This window comes from Gobio gobio (assembly GCF_949357685.1).
Source record: "Gobio gobio genome assembly, chromosome: 14".
NCBI lineage: Eukaryota > Metazoa > Chordata > Actinopteri > Cypriniformes > Gobionidae > Gobio > Gobio gobio.
Genome location: NC_137107.1, coordinates 35,409,532 through 35,433,967, shown reverse-complemented (window position 1 = coordinate 35,433,967; position 24,436 = coordinate 35,409,532). Strand labels below are relative to the sequence as shown.

General features: G+C 39.8%; 1 protein-coding gene across 1 annotated transcript in view; it reads right to left on the bottom strand.

The window, feature by feature from the left end:
• whrna (whirlin a) overlaps positions 1 to 15,479 on the bottom strand; it is a 166,656-nt gene extending 151,177 nt beyond the window's left edge. Inside the window, exons 1-2 of the mRNA XM_079835334.1 lie at positions 14,968 to 15,479; positions 13,389 to 14,294 (exon numbers count right to left, since the gene is read on the bottom strand). Coding sequence (XP_079691460.1) covers positions 13,389 to 14,123 — 735 coding nt within the window. The 5' untranslated portion in view covers positions 14,124 to 14,294; positions 14,968 to 15,479. The remainder of the gene's footprint in view (positions 1 to 13,388; positions 14,295 to 14,967) is intronic.
• Between the last annotated feature and the right edge of the window lie 8,957 nt (positions 15,480 to 24,436).

The following is a 24,436-nucleotide window of genomic DNA, read 5'->3' as shown; positions in this document are numbered from 1 at the left end:
CGACGGTGTCGCCATTTCTCATTTCACCCGTTTTTGTGCGTACGCCTGGGTCAGAGCTTGCGTGAAGGACCGCACATTTTCCCGTCAAGTTTGCTTTTTATAAATACCAATTATTGCGTAGAGAGCGGCGTACGCCTTCTTTTGTGCGTACGCAACGTTTATAAATGAGGCCCCTGGACACTTCATATACACATAAAAAAGCACCACACACAACAAGCTGTGTCCCAAATTACACACTATTCACTTATACACCATGTTCTCAACCATATAGTGTATGAATTATATAAAGTTATTTTGTCATTCAACATCACAGTCTGATAGCCCCTCCCCCTCTGACAGTTGAGTGCATGAGGTGTCCAACATTCCACACTTCGTTCTTTCGGTTTAAATGGATCATCCGGGTATTTAAAGGTCCCATGGCATGGCATTTTTCTATTATTGTATAGTGTTTCCTGAGGTGTACTTATATTGTTAGTATGATTTTTACATCATAAAATGTCATAATTTAGAAATAAAAGGCATTTTTTCTATAATGCTGTTTGCCCTGTGGCTGAATGCCCTGCTTCAAGAGGCGTGTCTGCTGTGAGACTTCAGCAAAAACGCCCACTGTTGTGATTGGCTGACATCTTTGCATTTTAAATGAGCGGAGGGGGCGTGGTTTAACGAGGCACGAGCAGGCACGAGTCTGCCAGAGACGGATGGACCTGAGTTCACTTCTCATCAGTTCTCAGCACGTCTCAGTTCAGGGTGAACTGTTGTAGTTACTAGCATATACTTCAGGTTATTAGTTTATTTCTAGTCGGAGGGACTGTCACTCATGTCAGAAAGTTAGTAACTTTAGTAAATTATGGATCAGCGCTGACTCGAGACGCGAACCGTTTAGAACGATTCAGTCCGATTTGGTGAACTGGTTCGGTTCACTAAAAAGAACCGATTCAAAAGAATGATTCGTTCGCGAACCGGACATCACGGAGACGGTTGCGATTGCTAACAAAGTTATTTATAGTAACTACTGAGTTTTAAGAGCGCTGTCTGTCAGCGCGAGTTTATTGTGTTTGTATCTGAGAGTTCTGAATAAACACGAGTCCCAGTCACACCGAGTCCTCTTCATCATTATTCTACCAACTTTGTAACACATGCAATGTAAGTTACCATTACAGCGAGATGAACGAGTTAGTAAGTGTTGAGTATAGCATTATTTCTAGATGTGTTCCAATTAACGTTATATGAATAGCGTCAGTGACGCGCATTGAGTAACTTACACAGCGCAAACAAAGACACAACAGCAGTAATCGAATGTAATCCAGTTTATTGTGGTGAAAGCTGGCTAGCCTAGCCCAGATATGCTCACGCTTACCCTCCTTCTGCTTAATCTCACGCCGCATTTGGTGCCTCCGCTGTGGGCCAGATGCAGTACTGGGGGTCGGGGATGTTGAAGGCCGAGCTTCGGCGTATGTGAAGTTTATCTCTAAAGATGTGACTGCTGATGTTAAACAGAAAAGACTGTATGCACATTTTAGAACAGATAGACGCGACGAGGACGTACAAAAACACTGACTCACAAGATAGAAAACACGAAAACACCGTTCTGTCGGGAGAGAGAGAAGCTGCAGTGTGTGCACGAAAAATAAATAATTTGCTACACATAAGAAATCAATGATCACAGATCAGAAGGAACTGAAGAAAGACTTCTGTTTTCATTTGTACATCCAAACACTGAGAAACTGCCAGCGTTCACTCGTTCACAAGTAATGATCTCTTGAGTGTTTGCATGGGCGTGCCAGATTCTCTGGGCGGAGGAAAGGGAGGTAACCGTTCCTGCTTGGACGTCAAACCAGGAGACTTCAGGATTGGCTCGTCTGGCCTGTCATTTTCTCAAAGGCAGAGAAAGACAGCCAGAACTCGGTTTTACACCGATCAACATTTCTATCCACTTGGGGACAAAATTCAGGCTAGGGGATCTCATATTAATGTTGAAATACCTCATAAAATGAAAATTTCATGCCATGGGACCTTTAAAGTGTACTTTTTCTTTGTGGAATTTTTGGTGTGAGCACACTATACTTGCACTACAAAACTTCAAATGATTCAGAATGCAGTGGCACATCTTGTCTTCAATGAGCCCAAAAGGGCCCATGTCACACCTCTCTTCATCTCTCTGCACTGGCTAGCACTTGCTGCTCGCATCAAGTTCAAGGCACTGACGCTTGCTAACAGATCCACCACAAGCTCAGCACCCGCATACTTCGACCCGCTCCAACGACTCTACACCACCACCAGAAGCCTTCGCAGAAGCCTTCGCTCAGCTAAGGAACGACCATCACAGAGAGGCTTGAAATCCCTGTCCAGAACATTTTTATTCATTCAAAAGACAGCTGAAAACTCATCTCTTCTGTGAGCACTTAATCTTTAAAAAAAAAAAAAAAAAATCTTATTTCTTTTTCCTCTATTCCCTCCCTATTCTAGCTTGTGCTGCTCTGGGTAATACCCAGAACTTAGTATCTCAGGCACTTTTTGCGTTTCTTTGCCTCTTCATGACGGATCACTTCCTGTATTCCGCAGTTGTAAGTCACTTTGGATAAAAGTGTCTGCTAAATGCATAAATGTATATGTAAATGTACAAAACGGCATAGAATAGTGCATAAGTACACAAATTGTGATGCACCTACAATCTCCACAAGGGTGGTGTGTTGTGGCTTTAATGCTGTGTGTTGACAAACTGGTCACGGAGCTGGTGCCCATGGGCCCAGTGACCCAACCTAGCATGAAAACAAACCATAGAAATAGACTGTCAATTAGCAGATGCATCTGGTGAACAGTGCCCACTATAAACCAAGCAAATCCGAAGCGATGTCCGCTGCCAATAAATTCTAGATCGATAGGCCGCGAGCTGATAATTAATTCGGATGCTGAATACATACAGACAAACAACTGGGGCAGATGACAGTGACAGTGGCTGGATGGCACAAAGATAAAAGAGAAAAACTACATGAAAGTAACCTTTGTAGGTCAATTACCTCCATTCCTCACACGCAGTGGTGAAAATTGGCAAGTGTATGCACTCTGGATAAGAGTGGTTCAAGTTCGTAGAGGAGTCACATGCACATCGACTAAGGCTCAGTGTGAAGTTCACTCAAAGAGTGATGGCCATTTAGTCATTTAATGGGTTTTTACCCAGCAGACAGTCTCAGCGGGAAAAGCTCATACTGTTACTTTTGCAGCTATATTCAACAAACACTAAAGACCAGTCATTAGAGAGTCACATGACACTAAAAACCAGATGGAACAAACAAAACAAACCCACATGCTGACGATTCATGTTGTGCTTGCTAATTTCCTGTGCTCTTGCCAGCGATCATGCACACATATGCAAGTACAATCGCTCAGTTGAAATCAGGCCGTGTTCATCTCACATGTGATGTAGTTTTGCCCTGGGCGCTGTGTATGCGTCCAAACAAATGTCATCCGGATCAATAAAAATCTTCTATAAAAACGATATACTTAGCTGGATGCATTCGAGTTTATGCTGATGTGTGCAGTACTGTGTGTGCGTTTGAGTGTGGGGATGTCTGCTTATATGGCGTGTCCATGTGTGTCCAACCATGCATTTAAAATGAAAAGGGCGTATAATGGAGGGAAAAAATGGATTTTGCATTCAAGGCATGTGTGCAGATAAAACAGTCTAATCAAGTGAAAAAAAAAATGAAAGAGGAGACAGGGGGCGGGGAAATGATCCAATATATATAATCTTTTTTTGGATTGTAATATTATGTGTACAAAAAAATATATTTTAAATATATTTTATATTAAATATATATTCTATTATAAATTAAGTACTATTTTTTTATTTATATTTTATTTTAAGCCTGACATTTGAAATAATATTCAGAAAAATCTTTATTTTTAATTTTTAAATGGACCAGTTTATTGAAAAAAGTCTTTAAAAAATGTATGTGTTTTTGTTGAATATCATATTTGAAACATCAGGCTTTTATGTCTCATATAGTATGCTATAGGAGAACATGGAGTTCATACTCATTAAAAATCAGCTAAAAAATGCAATTTGGTGCAGTTGCTGATATTTATATGGTCAAAAATTAAGATTGTAAATATCTGTTGTCACACTATATCTCTCAAAAATGGCTCAGTTTATATTTAAATGCTTAGTTTTATGATCAAAGCTCTGTAGTTTTTTATTGTGAGGGCAAAACATATGCAATGCAATGATGTTTGAGAGATGTACACGTTCCTCAAAAGCTTAATGTATCATATTTTATACTCACATTTTAACTAGGCTTGCTGCGGTAGTTGGCATTACCGGTGTTACACCTTACAACAATTCATGACATTTCCACTAAGGCACAGCCCCCACTGTCATTTTGCTTTTTTATTTAAACAAAAAACATTAGTTCAGTTGGACAACGGACGCTACAATTATAAACTGAACGCATTATACATTTGTGCATCAAATATGATACAGCAGGATTCAATGTACACAATAATACATCATTTAAAAATCAATTTATTCCTGCATCCCACACTCTTCTCTTTTCCTCTGTCTCTCTGACATTAGTAGTGAGACAAGGTGGAGCTTCTTCAATTATTTACCAACAGGAGTCCATGACAGAGGTGTTAGCCAATCAGAGGCCAAAGTCAAGAGACCGGCTAATGGGAATGGATCACGTGTATCATCAATACTGCACTGCCTTATTAGAGAAAATGTGAACAAACCGAATTTCACGTCTCCATCTATTCTCTCTCATTAGACTATGAGTGGCGAGTCATGCTGCAGATACAAGAGCTTGTGCAACAGATGGTCTGGGTCCAGACAGGACAATGGGAGGCGGGGGAGGGGTCAGGCTCAACTGTATTAAATGACATGCTTTAAGGCTCAAAAGAAGACAGAGAAGATTAAAGGCAAAAACAGTCCTATTAATTAGCTACAAGCTTCTACGGCTCAAAATTGCTAATCATATTGCAACCACAAAATACAGACGAACAAGTCACTTGTGAGAAGAGGATAGTTGTAAACACTCTGTACCCTAGTTGGTACATTGATGTTATGTTTCCCACAATAAACAGGTTAAGAGTGGTCTTAATAAGCAAATACATTTATATTGCATTTATTAATTCAGATGGCACTTAGAAAGCAACTGAGCAATTGAGCAATGCTACAACAAAAGTGATTCATCCTAAAAAAAATAAAAAAAAATTCCAGGCACATTTTACCAATTACAAACCACGTTAATCTTATTAACTACTATTTTTGTATTTAATCATTTATAAGTGATATATAATTGTTCATGAGGGCTGGAAATGAAAAACACCTTATATTCAGGTGTGCAGAATTATAAGGCATGTTTTCTTTTACAGATAAAAAGAGCCAAAAAAAAAAGATTTAACTCAGACTGAAAAGTCAAAAATTATTAAATGCCCATGAGAAGGATGCAATACTAATGCAATACTAGACATTACAGTTAAGGCATGACCCTTGGACAGTGAAATGCTCATTGGGTCAGACAAAAACAGGTGGCAAAGAAAAGACATGTTAACTGCAAAATAATTAAGAATTAAGGTGAAAAATTAAGGGTGAAACCATCAGGAACCCTTTAGTCTCCAGCGCCACCATTTTCCAGAACTGCAACCTACCTGGAGTCTCCAGAAGTGCAAGGTGTCAGGATCTCAGAGACTTAAGTTAGGTAAAGAATCCTAAAAAATGACCCCCACTTAATAGGAGTCACAAGCTGAAGTGTTGTAAAATACATGAAGACTGTTTTTTTTTAATAGGCTTTATAAACTGATGGGTTGAGAGTGACTCCAGCAACACATCCTCTTGCATCACTGTTTGAAGAATTCATCTTCCAGAATCTGGCAGTCAATTTTGGGAGTTCACTTTGTAGTCCATCTCCTATCCTGAAGTCCTTTTTGCAGAGATGGACTAAAAATGAACTCCCAAAACTTACTGCCAGATTCTGGAAGATGAATTCAGATTCTGAAGAAGCGCCACATTTTTGTCTGACCCTGCTGACCCAATGAGCATTTCACTGTCCAGTGGTCATGCCTTAACTGCAATTAGTATTGCATTAGAATTGCATCCTTCCCATGGGCTTTTAATAATTTTTTACTTTTCAGTCTGAGTTAAAGGGTTAGTTCACCCAAAAATGAAAATTCTGTCATTAATTACTCACCCTCATGTCGTTGGACACCCGTAAGACCTCCGTTCATATTCGGAACACAAATGAAGATATTTTAGTTGAAAGCTGATGGCTGAGAAAGGCTTCACACAGGCCTCCATTGGCATTCAGTACATTGACACTTCCAAGATCCATGAAAGGCACTTAAAACGTCGTTACAAAGTCTATCTCACCACAGTGGCTCTACAATAATCATACAATGCGACGACAATAGTTTTTGTGCGCAAAAAAAAATCAAAATAACACCTTTATCCAACTTGTTCTTGTCTTCCGTGTGCGCCTCCACGACGCATGCGCGAGAATATGACGTAGCGCCGGTGTTCGGGAATCGATGAAATACACACTTAAGCCCCATTTTGAGCACTACGCCGAGACCTAAAGCACGATCAATGTAGAATCCAACAGCTTAGACACGCGAGTCTTCCTCTGCTCGTAAACAAATCGCTTCTGGGTCATATGTCCGAACGCCGGATCTGCGTCATATTCTCGCGCATGCGTCGTGGAGGCGCACACGGAAGACAAGAACAAGTTGGATAAAGGTGTTATTTTGATTTTTTTTTGCGCACAAAAACTATTGTCGTCGCATTGTATGATTATTGTAGAGCCACTGTGGTGAGATAGACTTTGTAACGACGTTTTAAGTGCCTTTCATGGATCTTGGAAGTGTCAATGTACTGAATGCCAATGGAGGCCTGTGTGAAGCCTTTCTCAGCCATCAGCTTTCAACTAAAATATCTTCATTTGTGTTCCGAATATGAACGGAGGTCTTACGGGTGTCCAACGACATGAGGGTGAGTAATTAATGACAGAATTTTCATTTTTGGGTGAACTAACCCTTTAAATCTCTTTTTTGGCTCATTTTATCTGTAAAAGAAAACATGCCTAATAATTCTGCACACCTTAATATAAGGTGTTTTTCATTTCCAACCTTCATGAACAATTATATATCACTTATAAATGATTAAATACAAAATTAATAGTAGTTATTAAGATTAATGTGGTTTGGAATTGGTAAAATTTGCCTGGAAAAAAATATATGATCAGAAAATCAACGTGCCTAATAATTCTGCATGCAGTGTGTATACATATAAAATATACTAAAATATGTGACCCTGGACCACAAAACCAGTCATAAGGGTCAATTTTTGGAAATTGAGATTTATACATCACATGAAAGCTGAATAAATAAGTTTTTCATTGATGTATGGTTTGTTAGGATAGGACTTGAAAATCTGGATTTGAAAATCTGGAATCTGAGGGTGCAAAAAAAATCTAAATATTGAGAAAATTGCCTTTAAAGTTGTCCAAATTAAGTCCTTAGCAATGCATATTACAACTAATAATACATTTTTGATATATTTACGGTAGGAAATTTACAAAATATCTTCATGGAACATGAGCTTTACTTAATATCATAATGATTTTTGGCATAAAAGAAAACATCTATAATATTGACCCATACAATGTATTGTTGGCTATTGCCACAAATATACCCGTGCGACTTTAGACTGGTCCAAGGTCACATATATTTAATTCTTTGAAAGCAATGTAGGTTACTCTGGACAAAAGCATAAATATACATAAATATCACTGTGATCCAGTTCCAATATCTGGGAAATTCTCGATACGCTCCTGTTTTGTATCCAGACTGTCTTGGGATCTTTAAAATCCTCTTGTCAAGAACAACCGATTATTTCAATCTACATTATACAAGGATTGTGTAACCAGTATAAGACTAAAGCTCAAACTCATTTCCTGGTGAGATTTTATGCTGTATGTTTTTTACTGTGTTAGTCTGAAAATGTATGTAAAAACAAAACAAAAATGTCAAGAGCTCTGTGCATCATAGAAGAGAGACTGCCACATGAAGACAGGGCGTCGCTCTTTCCCTTCACAAAACATTTCAGTGCTTGAGTATGTGTGTGTGAGTGAGTGAATGAGAAAGGGCTAGAGAACAAGAGAACGTGAGTGAGAGGCTAAAATTGCTTTATATATGTAGTCATTTCAAAAGTATAAATGGGCTTAGAAGCCATAAAATGTCTAGAAAGTATTTTAGCAGATGAATAACTACAATTTTACTGTACTGTGCTTTCACATTCAACAAAATGCCAGAATACTCATACTGAATGCAAATACATATTCTGCAGCTTCTAACTTTTATTAAAAAAGGTCAAATCCATTTAACATACTGACAAAATACGCAAAACCATGACGCTACAGGCATGTGATTTATCAGTCATTTCACAAACACAAAAGCGACTGATCTGGGATCAGTATATCACAAAGATATCATGTGCTGAGAGAGGGAGGTCTTAAAAATCACAGAAATGTGGACCAATGATCCACAGTCAGTCAGTCATATATCAACAGGTCCCCAACAGTGTGTAATGACTGAGCATCAATCCTGCCCTGCCTCAAATTGATGAGGTCTGTCAGAGCAAGGCAGTGTATATTCTCCGTTTTATGGTGGAGCTAAATCAAGATGAAGAATACAACGGACAGTCAGTCACCTGCCCTAAGCCCAAGTAATGAACAAGAGATCATGGGAACAGGGGTCAAAAAAATTGTGCCGCCTACTCAGTCAAAGACAATTAGCAGAGAGGCTGAGAAATGAAATAAAGCTGGTATGCAGCCTTAAATTGGATTTAATGAAGATAATCCAGTGAATAAGAAAATGGAGGGATGGAGGAAAGCCTCTCCCTCCTTTCTTCAATTCTCTCATTAAATTGTTTTTCCTTCATTGCGAGAATGGGCAGGAGTCTCTTTTCCTAGGTTTCTGCTTGTGCGTAAGAAACTCGCTCAATACTGGTCAAAATGCAAGCGGTCTGCCTTTTTGGGAGTGCGTCTGTTAGGTTGACAGATTTTGAAAAGTGCAGAAATTTGACTCAAGACTTCTTTTTTCTGTCAGAATACATTTAGTTTCTTCTTAAGGAAAGAAAACAAAAGTAATTATATTAAAAACAATTCCATGCAAAGCCTTCCACATAAATATAGACATGCACTAAAATACAAACTCAAATTTAAGTAATGTTAGCATTAAGTAATGTGGATGGATGGATGGATGGATGGATGGATGGATGGATGGATGGATGGATGGATGGATGGATGGATGGATGGATGGATGGATGGATGGATGGATGGATGGATGGATGGATAGATAGATAGATAGAGAGCAGCTATAAAGAAAAATAGTAAATAATAATAGTTACAACTGGTCATTACAATGCGTTAAACCATTTTTAATTTAGATGGATGGATGGAGGGAATACCAAGCTACGAAATCATAGTTTTTACTTGCAAAAAAACAATTTGACAGCATTTTAAAAAACAGATTTTTTACAATATAAGGTAACTTACAATTAACAGCTTTTTACTGTAGCATTTTTTTTTTTAAATTCTGTAAAAATTACAAACATTTTTACATTGTACTGTTAAGTCATCATATATAGTATGCACAATTACATTTTATTTTGATGTGGCAAAGTATACAGTGTCACCTCTTCTCGTTTTTCGCCTCTCGTTTGCATAAAGTTCAGCATTTCTAAACTTTTTGATTTCTAAACTCTCATTGCATGCACCACTCTGCTGTCAATACCACACATCCCCCAAAAGAACCTATTGCTCAGCTCCCACGAACAAATTGAACATGCACGCTCAGTTAAGCACAACTGGACATGTACGGTTAGAGGCACTGGTCTAGTTATGGATCTTCTTGCTTGGCTCTAACTGAGATTACAAAGTAGCATTTGACTGTCAGCTGGTAAACACTTTTAGTGTCAGGACAAAGGCAAAAGGCAACCTCCTCTTAGTTTGAGCAACGGGGCCCATGGCAGCCTGCATTAGAGTCACAACAGCATTAAATTTCAATCAACTCGACTAACAGGTGCTCTTATATGGAGTCACCCTTGAAGCAGGAGATGAGGAAAGATCATTGATCATATGGGCTATCATAGCAGCCCTGTGAACAAACACTGAAGGCCATGCGGATAGACCAACCAATCATGAGATGCCAAAGGGCATCAACCGCATTCAATATAGCCTATAAAAAGATGGTGCGGACAGGTCACCTAGAGCATGTACAATCCATCCTCATCATTGAGTCTGTAGACGAGAGAAATGGAGACAGCTGGTCAGACAGGCATCTGAACATACAAACAACAAGTTTAGAAGACACAGGAAGAGAAATAATGATGTCAGTCCAACTGGAGTGATTCCTCTACTGACTTCATAACAAAAAGCAAAAACATCATGAATATAAACTAGAGGTATCTCACAATACGATATTCTCACTTACAAAGCCAGTTAAAATGGTACTTTTAACTGTAAAAGTTATAAACATCTTATTTTATTTAAATGAATAAACATGGACCACATTTACCATATTTGATGTACTATTATAATTCTAAATTTGGCAGTTTATTAATAATAATTAGTAAACATGGACCATATTTACCATTTTTGATTCTAAATTTGTAGTAATGATTCTAAAGAGTAATGGTGACACCAGAATAGAAATGTTCATTTCTATTAGAAATATTCTAATCATTCAGCTTATCTAAAAATACAGTTATGTTAGATAGCCTACAAATCCTTGACTACATACATTAAAAAAGGTTACAAAACATCTTATTTTATTAAATAATGTATTTCATTTCTCATGTATAACTAATATTTGATAAACATGGACCATATTTACCATATTTGATGTACTATTAAAATTCTAAATTTGGCAGTTTATTAATAATAATTAATACACATGGACCATATTTACCATATTTGATGTACTATTAAAATTCTAAATTTTGCAGTTTATTAATAATAATTTATAAACATGGACCATATTTACCATATTTGATGTACTATTAAAATTCTAAATTTGGCAGTTTATTACTAATAATGAATAAACATGGACCATATATTTACCATATTTGATGTACTATTAAAATTCTAAATTTGGCAGTTTATTAATAATAATAATGAATAAACATGGACCATATTTGATGCACTATTAAAATTCTTTAAAAAAAAGTAATGGTGACACCAGAATAGAAATGTTCATTTCTATTAGAAATATTCATCATTCTGCTTATCTAAAAATACAGTTATGTTAGATATCCTACATATCCCTGACTACATACAAAAGTTCTTATTATCTTATTTTATTAAATAATGGTTCATTTTTAATTTATTAATAATAAGTAATAAACATGGACCATATTTGCCACATCTGATGCACCATTACCACATGTAATGCTAAATAAACATACATTTTGGGTGAAATATGCACGAAAGATATTGCCGCAATCCTCAACTGATGCTATGCGTGACGCACATGACGTACATTACACAGTGAGTGTCAAATGTAGTACATCCGGATTCCATTAAAACTGCACACATATCAAACTATATAGAAAATACTTTTTAATGGTCACAAAGCAAGTACTTACTCAAAAAAGTACCTACTCAAAGAGTATCCAATTTCAGATGGAGCCACTGTGTAACTTTTTCCACGAGTTTCACCAACTAGCATTTTAGCTGCATGGGAAGATGTAAACTGAAAAGTATTATTTTGGTGTTTATGTCTGAAGACTTAAAGAAACACCAAAATAATCCAAGAAAGAAAACGGATCAAAACGGAGAATGTTCAGGGTTCATTTACACATCACAAAGGTCAACAGAGCCTGAGGAAATCCTCACTGTAACTAAAATAGAAGTTCTTCTTTCTGCTAGAAAAAGGTGGGATAACTCTGCCTGCTATCATGCAGGGAGAGGCACCGATCAAATGTACACTGTGTTAAATTTATCTGCACCTGTAACCCCCGTCGAATCGCTCTCCGTTCTGGCTGCTTATACAGTTTGTGTCTTCACCCAGGCTAAGTCTGCATTACATGAGAACAAGAGCATCAAGACAAGCAGAAGGTCATGTTCAGTCTGGGGAGAGGCCTGTCCATTTACTCATGCAGATCAATATGATTAACTGGGAGGAAGCAGCCTTCCCCCTCTGCCAGCTTCTGTTTAAGAATGGCAGCGTGGAAAGAATTTATACCCTGCTACTCAACTGTGCCAGTTTACCCCTGGTGAAGGAGGAGAACAATGACACAGAAAGGCGGCAAACTGTTCGTGTTCAGTTTCTCTTGGCGCACAACTCTCACGGGAAGAGTCAAACAGGAAAGAGTCAGTGGAATGGAGTTTCTAGCCATATCCCAACTTTGAAATATGCTTGGGATCTGCACTGTCATCCGTGTTTTGTAATGTCGTAAAAATATGATCACTCCAATAATGAAATTATTTGAGGTTCCTCAAATTGCCACACTGGTGGAAGACTTTGGAGAAAGACTTTTTGAAGATGCCTCAAAGTGTACTAAAGGTACTTGAATATGCAATTCAAGTGCATCAAAGCCTTTGTTATGATGGCATATGTTTAGCTTCGTGTAGAAACTAAAGGGTTCCTCAGAGAACAGCCCTTTTAAAAGTGTGCCTAGAGGTTCTCCAGAGGGTTTCACCACATCAGAGAAAATTCCTTGGGGACAACTTTTGAACAGAATGCAATCTGTGAATATCTGGTTTCAGCACCACGGACAGCACCCGTGATCTCAGTAACAATACATGTAATGTATTGAATGCTGCATTACTTCCAATTAATTATGATTACAGTTCTATCTAGTTAGTATGTGAAGGGTTAGGCAAAATCAGCTCTTCTTTTGAATGACAACTAAGCTGGATGGACCTGCGAGGAAATGCTTGAAACCTCTGTGTGACAGCAAGGATTACTGATACAGTAATCCATACACACTGATCAATAACATCAACATTTGTACAGGCCTTCCTGGCTAACACATCTCAATAAAAGTGAGCATTTATCATTCTGGTTCTTCAAGGGACACTTTCAGCTGCTTGTCTTGCATTAATAATCAATCAAGGTGAAGGAGAAGGAGAACGGTCTGTTCCCCTTGTGATCTGATGACTGGCCAGTAGCTGGTGATCTAAACACGGTTATGATATCTTTGGCCAGGTGCATAGGTCATATTTTGTTTTAAAAGAAGGAAAGAAAGAAAAACTAGCTCACACATTATACCAACAACAACAGCATCCATGAATGAATTAATCAACCATTTAAATGAGCATAATTAACATAATATTGAATCACACTCATTAAACATAACACAAAATGTGAAAACAATTAAAATACCTTACCTTAACTGCCTCTGCGTGCGTGACCCGGTCGAACACTTTGTCGTTAACTTTCATTATCTGGTCTCCTATTCTCAAACCCTCCTTTTCTGCCAGTGATCCCGGTTCCACCAGTGACACATAGATCCCAACTCCATGCTCGGAACCTCCGCGGATGCTAAATCCCAAACCCTCGTTGCTCTTGTGACGCTTGAGGATCACCTGTCGGATCTCTCCAGGGGGCTCCGGTAAGAAATTTCTGCCCAGTAAAGGAATAAGAGTCGCTGTCCCATCGCTGCTGGTGCTGATACTGTCAGGAGATCCGCGCAGAGCGGCTTGAGGCGCGGAAGGAGCCGATAAATGAGCCCCGTGTGTTGGACTCGAATTAGCAGCCTCGAGGGCGCCGTCCGGGTCACCATTGCGCGCAAGAACGTCGGATTTCAAGTAGAGCCCCTCTGATGTGTACTGATCGAACAGAAGCTGATCCGAGCGCGGGATGACCAGCCGCAGCATGGGCAGGAGCTGACGCTTGCTCGGGACGTTCAGTATAACCTTAAGCGTCTGGACCAGATCGTACACATTGCGCTTGGAGTGGTACACGTTGAGGCAGTGGATGAACTGCTCTCTCTCGAGGTCGCTGAGCAGCAGGTTGAGAGCGTTGTGAAGCTTCTTCACGTTGGCGGACAGAGAACGCGCGCTTGAAGCCACGGAGTTGCCCGAGGAAGAGTTGAGCGACAGGCGCTCCAGGTCTGTGCTCATCCTCGCGCCCTTTGCCTGGATCACAGAGCCACGCGGAAGCGGAGGGGTCCGGCGAGCATTGCAGTACCACCGGAACCGAGCCTACAGGAGCCTGCGGAGCGGCGCATGGCACTGAGATGCATTGCTGTTCACTGCCATGCTTAACGTTATATCAAACGAGTCAAAGAGGACCTAAAAAACCAAACACATGAATCTAATTAGCGGGGGGGGGAAAGTTTGAAATTGAAATAAACATAAAAAGTAGTACTTGGAGTACTAGACTATGTTAAAGAAAATATGAAGACATTTTACTCTAAAATATTGAAAAAGTTAACAAAACGTACAGTATGACTGACCTTATACATAATAAATCTATGGGGAAAATGGAATCCCTGCGAAAACCATGGCTTGAGTTTGTTTTGTTCTTAGATTGGAGTACATTTTGTGTTGTTTAGTTAATGTTCGCTGCATTCATTTAATGTCACGTGTCACCTAGAAGGTGTAGCACTGTGATCTGTCATTGCTATTAGTCACAGTTGCTGGAGAGATCTTTTTTTACTTAAACTTAAATCAACATGTGGCTTTCAGCAGTAGGCTACCAGGTACATCATTATTGGAACAATTATTTTACAGTGGCAAACATATTGAATAGCTCACGATTTTTTGGAACATTAATACTGCATGACAATGGCATATAGCCTTCGATTATGAATTTAAAAATAGAATCATCAAAATTCATTCCCATCATCACAACATTTCATATTTATAAAAATATGAAATTCAGATTTCACGGTAAAAAATGTCGTTGTCAGAACTTTAATTCAAACGTAAATTTAAAAAAGCCCTATAATCGAGAGGAGTGCACCTTCCCAATAACGGTGGCAGAAAGCTGCGCGCTCCGGTGCGTCTTGTGCTCGTGAAAGGGGGTCAAGTGGCCAGTGCGTCTTCTCCAATATCTCTGTCGTCAACAGTGAATCCCTCATGAAGGAGTTCAGGATCTTTGCCCAGAAATCCAAAGCTTTACAGCGACCATAATCATATTCGCGTTCCCGTTGATTGCTTTTTAAAGTAGAGCACCGGATCAGCGTTCAGTTCTAATCCACTCGTCCCGTATTCGGAGGATATGGCACACAAACTAAAATGCAAAGTTGTTTTCCTTTGGCACGCTTAAATTAGAAAGTTGAAACGCGCTTTAGTCCCTTGGAAAGTGCGCTGGATGTATTCCACAGACCAAAAAAAATTCGAACAGGTTGGAAAGTTATTCGTTGCATTAGTGCGCAAAGAAAGAAAGTAAAACTACGCGGAGCTCGACTGTGTCTAGCCTTCAGCTGTCGGAGGGGATCGACTGAACTGGCTCTCTCCAACGCGTCCCTACACAGGAAATGACGCAGCTTATGTGGTGCGCGTAAGTTGCTTAGTAACCAACAACACACGAGTCATGCGGGTGCGCGCAGGACTTGCAAATGCCCAATTGCTTATTTTAACAGCAGTGTTTTAGACCTTGTTCAGAGCAGCTGTATAAAGCTTCTTGATCACTTATAATTTTCCACAGCTCATACTGTCTGGGAGAGATATTTTTGCAGTGTTTCGTCGGCAGAACAATCCAAAAAACACATTAAATAACAGTGGTGGATGTCAAAAATGGCGCTGCTGTGAATAAGGTCTGTTTGACACATCATTATTAATCTGTATTATTTTCATTTTTGGGTTAGTTTGTCTGTATAGTCTTTATTAATTTTTTTGTTTAATTTGGTAAAAAAAAAAAAAGCCTATGAAGTTTTTAAAAATGTGTGTTTTAGTTTACTTTAGTACATCAAGTTTAACTATAAATTAAAATGAGAAATGCTGCCTTGGCAAATAGGCTGTTTTTTTAATACTTTAATACATTTTTCATGGTTTTAGTTAACTATAATAATCCTGTTTAATAGTCATTTGAAAGCAACTATCATGAATCATGGACAGCATAAACAGCTTTTTCTCAGAGATCAGGTGCATTAAAATCAGTCAATCGATTGCATTGCTGTAACTCCATCCGAAATGCCAAAACTGTAGCAAAAATGTGAATTTGAGCAATCTGATTGTTGATTGGAAGTTGGTGATGCAATTTAACCTATCAATTCAACCAGATAAACCATTGCATTTTTGGTTCGAACAGAAACAAATAACCTACTGGTTAATCAAGAAACCAGGTTAATACTCTAAAGTGTATGGCCCTCAAGGGTTTTAGATGCATCCTCAATCATGTTTTACCCCTCTATAAACATTAACAGCTCTGACCACATTAGCACGGTTCACATTACGGGAGTACATGATGAAAAGCCTTTAAATCAAAATCTTTTACAGCATTTCAGAACTGATCCCATAAAGCAGAACGCTGAAATCCTGCCACAAATCTGAGTCAGCATTCACACATCCAAAGCCGAATGGGTTTCTGGCCAGCACTGGCACAGGTGAAGATGTTGACGCGCGTCAAGAGATGACGGCTGGATATGCCCCGCCCCCGTCAGAATCCCAACCCACCTAAGCTTTGGCCACACGATTCCCAAAGAATCACACTAATCAGACGTTCCCAATCCACCTGTATTGGATAATGAGGTGTCTAGTCATTTTCTCAGAGCTTAGCAACGCGCACAGGTCAGGGAGGGAGGGGCGGAGTGACAGTGAGTGATTGATGGGCGTAATTAACGCAGTTACTGAGTATAAGGGACAAGATGGCAAGGTAAACACGATTATTCTGCCGTGCCTCCGATATGGACATAGACAGAGTAACAATGAGCTGAATTCCAGCCTGGTAGGCACCGGAAGAAAGATCTAATTAACTCTCCCTGTCCTCTTGCCTGCATCAGCACTGCTAATGACTTTGGCTATCTGTTTGATTTTCAATTTATAGTGCCGACCACAGCACCTTATTGCACATGGCAAAGCTGAAAAATGTCCTGAGGAATAAAGCACCATACGATAACTCTATAGACAGCTTGGCAGGGAACTAATAAGGGGCATGTGCACAAGAAAACGCACTGGTGATGATGTAAATTTGTTTACATACACAGTCGAACTAGGGAGTTTTATCTCTGCACCGGCTGACTGTATTAATCTCTGTTTTGAGAAAAAGCTGCTAAGTACTTTATGTAATAGGCTTTGGAAAGAGTGACTCAGAGCAACCTGGAGGGACCGGTGAAGAGCGTGAATGGATTCGGCCTTTCAACAGCTCTGACACAGACACTATGCAAGATCCTAGAGAGTCAGATTTGTTTTGTGTTCATGCCTAATAAACAACTGCATGTTTCATGTAGTTCTTGATCAAGTGGATAAAGGGAATCCACCCGTGTTACCGTTTTCTCTATTCAACCTAATCTTAATTAATCAGCCACTTATCAGCCATAAATCGAATGCTAACTTAGGGTATGCTTGCAAGACAACGATGTACTAAAAATTAAACGCTCATGGGTCCCGTTAACATGGATCCATGGAAACGACTAAAAACGTTGTATTCTGCTGCCAGGCCAGTGGTTGGCGAAGTCACTTTGTAAAGAAACACTACACGCCTATAGAAGACGTTGCTTTGTAGGCCAATCAGCAGTTAGACAAAAAAAAACCCTAATGTGATTATCTTTTGGATTATCGCAAAAAACAAGCTCTGTGATCAACAAAATGTTATGATACTTGCACGTTTTGTTCATCAAGATCATTTTCACAGATGAACAGAACTTATGCATTTTGAAGCCTAAATGCAGTCACCAGAAGTAAAAAGCTAAAGGTGGGCTATAAACGAACTACACCACTGTCCCATTTATTCAACGTCACCCCCACTAAGCTTCCGACAACTTTTTCAGTTTTTATCCAAAAACATTTTCTCAGAAAGTTTGACTTAGAATAGTTTATATGAGCACACTTATGAGCATAATGAGGATGTAAAAGCGGACTGAACTTATCTTTTTGCCGTTTAATCTCATCGGACAGACTCTGTATTCCCATTTAGCCACTTGTTAGCAACCGCCTTTTTCAAGACACCTAACTGCTTAAAAAATCACGAGGGTAATACTGATGTATTTTATGTCGTAGAATAAAACATGAAAGTGTCTTGAGCTTGTGTTCCCCACAGATCTTATTTCAGCCATTTAACCAAAATCCCATTCCAAAAAACCATTGACTTCGGGATGATGGAACCGGAAGTGCTAAAATGCTAACTCGCTTCCGCATTTTGGCCTACAAAGTGATGTCATACCTGCACCTCTCTATATGCATCTGCATGATATCCGGTGTTCCTAGTTCCGGTGGTCCCGAGTCCGGTGGTCCCAGTTCCGGTGGTCCCGAGTCCGGTAGTCCCAGTTCCGGTGGTCTTGAGTCCGGTAGTCCCAGTTCTGGTGGTCTCGAGTCCGGTGGTCCCAGTTCCGGTGGTCCCGAGTCCGGTAGTCCCAGTTCCGGTGGTCTTGAGTCCGGTAGTCCCAGTTCTGGTGGTCTCGAGTCCGGTGGTCCCTGTTCCGGTGGTCCCGAGTCCGGTGGTACCGAGTCCAGAGGGCTGTGCTGGGGTTCTTTGTGGCAGCAGTCCAACATGCTTGGGAGGAACACAGGGCTTCCTATGGAGACTCGGGGCTTGTTACTGAGCAGCCCGCGGTCGTCTAGGAGGAGTGTCCAGAGTCGCCCAAGTGTATTGCCTTGCTGTGGCTAGCCCGAGCAGAGAGTCCGGAGAGGGCTCCGGCCCGCGCACAGAGTCCGAAAGGGCTCCGGCCCACGCACAGAGTCCGGAGAGGGCTCCGGCCCGCGCACAGAGTCCGGAGAGGGCTCCGACCCGCGCACAGAGTCCGGAGAGGGCTCCTTCCCCTGCACCGAGCCAAGAGAGGGCACCGTACCAGTCTGTGTCCCAGCCCGGTGACCTGTTGTCAGCACAAGCCAACTACCAGTCTGTGTCCCAGGCCAGTGGCCTGCTGTCTGCGCAGACCCGTGACCAACCTGTTCCACCCAGACCACCTGAACAGCCTGTTCCACCCAGACCACCTGACCCGTCTGAGTCAGACTGGCCACCGGACCAGCCTGTTCCACCCAGACCACCTGAACAGCCTGTTCCACCCAGACCACCTGAACAGCCTGTTCCACCCAGACCACCTGAACAGCCTGTTCCACCCAGACCACCTGAACAGCCTGTTCCACCCAGACCACCTGAACAGCCTGTTCCACCCAGACCACCTGAACAGCCTGTTCCACCCAGACCACCTGAACAGCCTGTTCCACCCAGACCACCTGACCCGTCTGAGTCAGACTGGCCACCGGACCAGCCTGTTCCACCCAGGCCATCCGATCCACCCCAGGTCCCATCCCGCTTCCAGTGTCCGCTCTTGACCCTCCATCCGCCCCCCTGTTCCGCCGCCACTTCGCCTCCCTCCGTGACTGGTTTGAGGGGGGGTAATGTCACATCTGTTCTGTGTCTGGCACTCTGTGGGACTTTTATGTTGTAGGTTATCTGTGCAGTTTCTCTGTGTTCTTTTCTGTGTCCTGTTTCCTGTGGAGTTTTTGTAGTTCTTGTAGTTTTTCATGTTGATTGTCTCCCCAGGTGTTCCCATTCACCACACCCCTTGTTATCTCGTTTAGCCTTGTTCCCTTGTGTATATATACCCCAGTGATTCAGTTGTTCTCTATCGGTCGTTGTTTGCTGTTATGCAGGGATTCTCAGTTCTCTGTTCCCCGTGTTTTCTTTGTGTTTGCTCAGTGTTATTTTGTTCCTGGTTTTGTTTATTGTTTGTCTTCATTAAGCTCTCCTCTGCATTTGGATCCTGTATCTCTGCCTGCCGTCTGTTTATTCCCCATTTGCTGACACTTAGTTGATAACCCATTAAAAGGCCAACAGGTACCATTGGTATTTAAATCAAGATGTCCGGGTTTTGCTGGTTAGTGTCAGACCCTGCTTGTAGATATTGTAACTACACTCTGCTAAGAGAAATGCAAAGAAAAGTTCAGAATACAAACTGTTACATTTTAAGAGCCTTAAATGCCAAGTCTAAAAATAGGGAAGCGTTTGAGATAAGGACTTTGAGATGAGTGGGCTGTAAATATGTATCTGCGATATATGAGGCTTTTCCATATGGATCTAATTTAAATCCTGGTCACTCACTTGCTCAAGCAGCGCAGGTAATGTCATTGAATTACAAGGGCAATTTACCTCCAGTGGCAGATCTTGGAAAGTGGTGGGGTCGGAGAAGGAACTTGAAAGTCCCTGCTTTTATTGCTAACGTAAATTAGTCTGCATTCCTTGGCCTTATAGAGAGATGGATGGGTTCAATAAACTAATCTATTTGTTTGGCACTGTCTCTCATTTTCAACCATAGTTCATTTGTCCTCTAGGCATATTAGGATAAACGGGGTGCTTTTTGATATAAAGTGTTAAAAGTCAATATCTTAATATACTGCATCAGTCAGTATAGAGTACAGTACAATGAATTTGAAAGGTGAGAGGTCTAGTTTAAACCCCTTTTCAAGGACAAGATTGTACATTGTGCACAGTGTATTCACAAAAATACTGTTTTTATTCAGTATAGTTGTCGATATCATATACAAAATATATATAATGAACTTTAAAAATGACATATTAAGACTTTTCAAAGAATGCACATGCTTTTGCATAGTTCACTGAAGTTTAAGCTATTTAGGTGTTTAAAGGGGACATATTATGCCCCTATTCACAAGATGTTATATAAATCTCTGGTGTCCCCAGAATGTGTCTGGGAAGTTTTAACTCAAAATACCCCCTATATCATTTATTATAGGCTGTCAAATTTGCCCCTATTTGGGTGTGAGAAAGCCATTTTTGTGTGTGTCCCTTTAAATGCAAATGAGCAGCGGCCCCTTTACGCGCGCTTCGGATTCAAGGTCAATAACAAAAACGAAGCTCACTCAGCTAAAATGTCAGAAATAACCAGTTGTGGAGTGCAGCCTTACATGTTCGAAACAGAGTCGGACACAGATGGAGAGAGTCAGGAAGAGGTTGCAACTTTTAGACTGCACCTGGACGTTTCTGAACGGTTAGTGGATACATTTATGTAACGTTAACTGTTGTGGAGTTACGATTCGGACTAGCATGTAAGTTACCGTCATGTTCATCTATAAATTGTTGTATAAGTGCTCATGTGGGAAGGTTACCGTCACTTGACTACGGTGCATAATAAATGTGCGTTTATGAATTACGCAGACGTGAGCGTTTTCGGGATAAAACTAATGACATAGCTCAAACGTTCTCTGTAGGCTATATACAGTCATAGACTATGGTCATTTATAAGCCATATAAACCGTACATCATTCTAGAAAGCTCATTCGGAAATTCGGAAACAAAATATCAAGTGCCATCCTTAAGCCCTATTCGGACGGTTTCTCACCTGGAAGTCCGTAAAAATACATTTGCATGCCACCTCAGTGATAAAACTGGTGCACTTATTCACGGCGGAGGAGCGAGTTTTGTGATCCTGCGCAGCTGGGAACGCGCTGCTCACGTGTTCAATAACGTGATTGTAAATAAAATGTCACTCATATGCGTGGTATAATAAGAATACATGCATAATTAATTTAATAATAGGAAATAATATCCTAATTATTATTGAATTATTTAAGTCTGTTTAAAAATAGGAGGATATATAGGCGCACATTATAGTTAAAATGGTTTTCTGTCTTGTACTTTATCTCAAAATAAAGGATGTCATTTTATTCCACATGGAAATGAGGGGAAATAAGTTAATACACAGCCTCTTATTTACATGAGGTAAACATAATGCTGCTTGGTTATTTTAACATATATAATTGCTGACGTAATAACGGCCCATTTCGAAAGTTTACGTTCTTTTCTTCTTTTTACTTTTTGAGCGGTGATGAAATATAGTATTGCTCTTGTAAATACTTGCCAGCATTTCAGTAATAAAAGTCTAGACCTTTAAAATGCATCCAAATTACAGCAAATTGTACGGTGCTCTGCAGTGGTCAAAAAGGATATAAAGAGTGACTTTTGAAGTGATCTCTTCTTGAAAACTTGGTGTTTGTCAAAAAACAGTAGGTAATTTTTACGCGGGTAGTGGGAGAAACACACTGACATCATGGATTCGGACAGCAATAAAATCACTGACCAGCCTCTGTCAATAATGAAAATACCTTATGACCCCACGAGAAACAATTACCGTCCGAATAGGGCTTTAATTTGTTCTGGATATGAAGTCAGAGCACGAAGCTTTAGTATTGACTCATTCTTGAGAAAAAAACTTTTTTTCACTAATCCAGGGCTGTACTGACCCTCGTTAGTGAAGCAGTCATGCGTAAAATGATTTGGTGCAAATATATAACATCTTACCGACATTCTTTGACACATTTACTTCAAAAATGGGCAGGGTTTCCCTACTCTTGTGTAAAAAAGTATTGGGTGGATTTTTACCATTATAGGCTGGTTGTTTACACACACTGTGGACACACTTCATGGTTGGGTATAGTGGTGAACGGAAGCAACAACAAATATTTTTTTTTATTATATAGCAAAAGAAATAGCAATAACAAAAGAAAAAAATAATAATGGTAGCTTTCTATGACTTTACAAAATATATTAAGAGATTATAATTAGAGATTATATTGGTCAAAAGAGAGAAAAATTTCAAATTTGACAAAATTCAAATCAGAAATACTCTTGCATCAGAATTAACTAGTCTTTTGTAATTTAATGACAGCAAGGCAATATAACACAAAGTATAGTGTTATAAATGTACATTCAATTATTTAAAATGCGTCATCACAATCTGTGAAAAGGGTCCAGAAATATTAAATTAAATAAATTAAAGAAAAATAATAAATACTTAATATTAAATACATTCTTTAAAATATTTTATTCTTAAAATAAGTAAATAAAAAGTATGCAGTATGTCCTGCCTTAACAGCTTGTGCATTTATCATTTTGAACTGTACTCAATGTGCCCTGCAGTATTTTTTCTTAGCATTATATTCATAACTGTTTATTTTTATCACCCCTTATATTTATTGTACATTATTTACTGTAGAGTCTGGGGTGACCTGTCACTGTTCCCAGCTGCTAGCGTCATTCGCTTTGTTATATGTTGCGCAGTGATTATGTGATATTTCATTGTCATTCTTACACATGACTTCCTTAATCATCCATTTTCTTGCTGTGGCCTGACACGGAGCTTCAAGAAAATGCTCAGTCCATAAAACACAAAGGTTGTCTGCGGTTGACCTAGAAAAAAAACAAAAAAACAAACAACAGCATTACTCCCATATAATATTATGAATGCTCCTATTTTTATCAAAACAAAGCTTTCATTTCATCTTGCCTTGAACTGAATCCTTGCAGAGAAGCAATTTCACAGTATGGGTCGTATATAATAAGCCATGAAGTCTATTCATTTGTATTGATCTAGCAGTTTGTGGTAACAAATACAATTAAAGCTATAATGACAAGAATTGATTGCTTCTTCTGTGTCTTCACTTTTGTTCAGAAAAACTATAATCAGCTCTCTTTGAGGGCTTTAGACCACCACTATATTGCGGGACATAAACATTATCGCTTTGTAATACAAATGATCAGCATCGCAAAAATGGCAGTGCTCCAAAGCTGTCCTCAGTGGAGGGTTATATGGGGACTCTGCATGTCTAATCCTCAGTAGGGAAAGCAATTTACAGCAAAAACAGCCAAACGACCATGGATGACTTTTCAGCTATCCAGTGTCCACTTTTCACTTGCACACACAAGTGGAACATCTCCCAAGGTGCTTTAAGGCTTTTAAACATCAAGTTACAGTAAGTCCAATCCTGACAAGTCCAGGGGCCAGTTGCATAAACTAAGCCATTATGTTAAGACGGTGTCTTAAGATCTAGTATGAGCCACTAGCAGTTAGGCAAGTGGCATTCAGTTTCACTTTTCGTATCAAATTAGGCCAGTCTATGTTTTTATGTAACTGATTTTAAAAAGTTATGAACGATCTTAAAGAAAAAAATGTATGTCTAACTTTTAAGACTAGTCTTAATGGTTTATGCAACCGGCCCCAGGTCTGCGGCATCCATCTGCATTGCTTTAACTTTTTTTTACATTTTTGTGGGTGCAGGTTAGAGGTAAGAGGTAGCACATACTCAGCCATTTCCCCTGTCTCTATGTTTTCCAGTGCATACCATATGGGAACGTCAGCAAGGAGCAGAACCTTTAAGTTCTTCAGCGGTGCTCCATTAGCGTGGGTTGGACTTTCGCACATATACATATGTTAAGAGTCTGTGTCAGTATTTATACATGCAGTGTTATTTAAAGCTGCAGGGCTGCAGTCTGCACTTATGAATCTTACCGTCCCGGCCACTGGCTCTCAGAC